The sequence below is a fragment of the Papilio polytes genome, unplaced genomic scaffold (genome assembly GCF_000836215.1).
Source record: "Papilio polytes unplaced genomic scaffold, Ppol_1.0 DF823399.1, whole genome shotgun sequence".
Taxonomy (NCBI): domain Eukaryota; kingdom Metazoa; phylum Arthropoda; class Insecta; order Lepidoptera; family Papilionidae; genus Papilio; species Papilio polytes.
In genome coordinates, this window is record NW_013525805.1 from 81,346 (window position 1) to 85,400 (window position 4,055).

General features: G+C 33.2%; 1 protein-coding gene across 1 annotated transcript in view; it reads right to left on the reverse strand.

Annotated features, from left to right (window-relative positions):
- Positions 1-433: 433 nt before the first annotated feature.
- The window catches only part of LOC106104705 (casein kinase I), a 34,832-nt gene continuing 31,210 nt past the window's right edge, over positions 434-4,055 (reverse strand). Inside the window, exons 10-12 of the mRNA XM_013284832.1 lie at positions 3,578-3,703; positions 1,461-1,570; positions 434-931 (exon numbers count right to left, since the gene is read on the reverse strand). Coding sequence (XP_013140286.1) covers positions 874-931; positions 1,461-1,570; positions 3,578-3,703 — 294 coding nt within the window. The 3' untranslated portion in view covers positions 434-873. The remainder of the gene's footprint in view (positions 932-1,460; positions 1,571-3,577; positions 3,704-4,055) is intronic.

Consider the following 4,055-nt stretch of genomic DNA (forward strand, 5'->3'; position numbering starts at 1 on the left):
TTTATTTTAAACTAGCAATAGTTTACAACAGTCATAAGTCTTTATTCACACGTAGGTGTCACTTTGACAGACGTCACGGTGACAGATGTCAGATAAATTTGAATATACTAAGCGCAAGGAAGTGATCGGAGTAGCGTAGTACGTGGAGTTGATTTGGACACTGCCATCCATTATTAAATTAAATAAAAAAAAAAACACTCTTTCAAATAAAAATATAAGCTATCTGAAAATAACCACAGTGTAATAATTGTATTATATAATTCATAATTTGTCAAAATGAAATTGTATATGAACAATTACAGCCTTACAAATAAACGCGATAAAAAGTTAAAGTTAAGAATAAACTGAGTATAAACAAAATTTGTACTAATATTTCCTTATACTCAGTTTATTCCAAGTTTAACTTTTTATCGCGTTTATTTAACGCTGTAAATGTATAAAAATTTATTGGAACTAAACATATAATTGTATTTACTGTTTAATAGTTTATATTTTTATTTGAAGCAGCGTTATCAAGGTAATCGTTAAACTAAATCACAAATAAATCTGCAAACCCTCCACACGCTTAACACAACTTTGACAAGGAATAAATAAAAGTGAGTATTATATCGAAATGGTTATTAAACGTGTGATTATTCAATGAGAACTGACAACTTATTAGTCCTAAAGAATATGTGTTCAATTCTACTATGAATTAATATATTAATTAGGGACATGATGTAATAGCGAATCACAGATATGTCTGTTAGTGATCGTTGATGTACTGTGTGAGAAGGTGGATGGCAGTGCGGCGTGCGTGGGGAGGAGGTGGAGGTGGAGGTGGAGGAGGGTAGTGGGAGGGGAAGGTTAGTGCGCATGTCACGTGCGCACGCGTCACTTGCCCGCGCGCGCGGCGCACTTCTTCTTTTTGCGCTTGAAGAAACAGCAACACCTGGAATAAACGGATTGCCTACATGACGATTTACAGAGTCTGCTTGTGGTTAAATTGATTGATATTGGTGTTATCATATTTATTAAAAAGTACAAAATTTATATGCTTTAATAATAGCAGATTAATAAAACTCATTCAACAGAAGTAAGGATTCTAATTATAGTAGATAATAATCGCAAATAAATTTCAATACTACTAGCTTGTATTTACTAGGATTAAACTAAGAAAGTATGTAATACATGACGAAAAATAAATAAACAATGTAACGAAAATAGGAAATGGCACTTATTCTTTACTTCAAAGTTAAAAGGATAGGTTCAAATAAATAATAATAAAAGACAACACAGGAGATCAATATTAAAAAAAAATACAAATATTAAGTCCCACTTTTTCTTTAAAAGCTCCATTTTTTACTAACGGAAAGTACATCAAGTTATCCATTTGACCTCCTTTGTCGTGCTGGCTTAAAATAAAAAAATTAAAACTAAAATAAAAAAAATAAAATCGTCCATACAGTTGAAACACTGACTTGGTGTCGTCGACCACATCGACCTCGTGGTGCGGCTGCGTGATGGGCGTATTGCTGTGCCCCGCCGTCGGGTCGTCCGCGCCCAGCTCGCCGTTCGTCGAACTCACCACCTGACGGAAACATACCTCCTATACCATCATTGCTTCCCAAATATCACCTCCGATGACGTAACGCGTCACCTGCGTGTGTCGCCTGCGGTAAATATTGGCTTGTTCCGTTAACCTAACTAAATTTACCTAACCAGTTAGGTAATATTTTTTTTTTTTCGTTATCGTAGTAACTGGTTAGGTAAATTTAGTTAGGTACACGAAACAAGCCAAATATTTCACCTCCAGAGCATACATATGTCAACGATTAACATTTGACGTGATGACGTCATATACGAAACATCTATGTCAATGAAAACGCAAATTTTTTATAACAAGCTCACGCGGACGTTAGCCTAATAGGTTTGAAAGCATGTATGACGTAAATTGTCACAGCACGGTCATAAAACCGCATATTTTACATGTATTTTATGTTGTACATTTTTTTACGCTACATCTAAAGTGTTTTTTTTTTAAATAATAATTTTTCCTATCTTTTTGGTAGTTAAGTTTAGTGAGTGTACATTTAGCGACATAGCTGATTTAGGGGTAAGCAAGGAAACGAAAATCTACACATCAAAGATTGTTAAACACAGACTACGACAAAATTTATTCTCAAATCAAATCCACCTCGCAAAAATAACTTTAAACACGTTAATAAAAAACTACAATAATTAGAAATTTTTAATTATTCAAAACTGAAATTTCATGTTTTCACAAAGACAAGATTCTTTATTTTTTAAAACATCACAATCAAAAATTATACCCAGAGTTTTAGGTACTGCCTAATTCACGGCATACTTTTCGCCTAAAGAACCTTAAGGACAATACATTTTTTTTATTTCTAATGCAAGTGTATAGAAGCAACCACACAACACTGATATAACACAAAGCCCGCCATTCATATAATAAGCTTGTACTCAGATACTTGTTAATGTAAAAACGAACCCAATGTACCGTTAAATGAACACATTTAATCGACCAATGAGATTTCCTAGAACACATAGACTAGGCATTCAAAACATTTACATTAATGTTATTAAGAGGTTGTTATACGTAAGGAATAAATTAGATTTTTTTTTTATTAAACTGTTTTAAAAATTATCTCGCCATTTGTAAGCTACATTGTGACTGAGTTGATTATCTAAATTTTTTAATGCAGCGCGGAAGAATTCGCGCGTAAAAGCTAGTCCTGTCTTGACAAAATGAGTTATATTAAAGCAAATGCTTAAATAAATAACTGATAAAAATATAAGTAAATATGATATTGGTTAATAAAACACCCCAGTAAATATTCATCAGATAAAATACAATATAATGATCGATTACATGTGTAATTTTTTTAATATTCTCATTTGCAACACAGGCAACTGTGCAAAGCTAACCACTGAGCGACAATAACAAAGCTTCACCAAGCGTTTCCACTGCCGAAACATAGCTATCTCTAAAACATGTTTAACCAAATGTTTCGTCAGTGAAAACTCAAGGTCATGCAGACAGTCACAACAAGGATTGTCGCAAAATGTTCACAACTGACCGTGGAAACGGATCCGGGAAATTTCACATACCGAAAATGCTTATTCTTCAATAGCTAAAAAGAAATAAATACACCAAAATACATTTATGTGTAAAGGAAAAAAATTTAGATGCATCGAAAAAACATGCAAACACATAAATAAAGTACCAATTTAATTAAAAAAATAATTGTAAACTGGCAACTTGTGTTTTATTATAGAAACTATTCGTAGTGCTTAAAAATTTATGTAACGTGCTAATATATAAATAGCTAATAATAAAACACCGTAATACATAGGTGGTTTGTGTTGAGCAATAACTATCAAAAACCTAACATTTTACTGATACAACCGCACCCCAATGTGTAACGGATTTCATGATTTTACGATTAAAAACATGTTTTTAATCTAATGATTAGAAACATGTTTCTAATCTAATAATTAGAAACATGTTAGGTAATCCTTAAAGAAACATGTTTCTACTCATTTGTACATATAATCTATGTTTGTTTCTTACCTGTACAGATCCATGCCTATCAGCTGGTGTCAAATGTCCCGCAGTTAGCGGCGTCGCTTTACCGCTGTGAGGCCAGTTACCGCCGGTATTGGCAGTGCCACCCGTTCCAGTATCTTTTACGGCCCCCTTAAAAAGAACGAAACATCTAAACTTCAAAAAATACACAACTTAGTTCAACTATAGAAGAATGTGTTATAAGTCTATTTTTTTGGGTCGTTGGCTTATCCTGTAGGGATCACCATACATACAATTGTTTTTTACTAGATACTGGTCATTAGCATTTAACCATCACAAACACAACAAAAAAAAAACAACAAAAAAATCAACTATGAAAATGATTGATTCCAGGGAGTTAACCCGAGCAGTGTAATGTCGCATACAACTCTATTCCGTAGATTCATCTAAGTTGCAACAGACAAAAAAAGGACAATGATCACTCGCAAAAAAACCACAGACAACAAGACGAGTGCAAACTAGC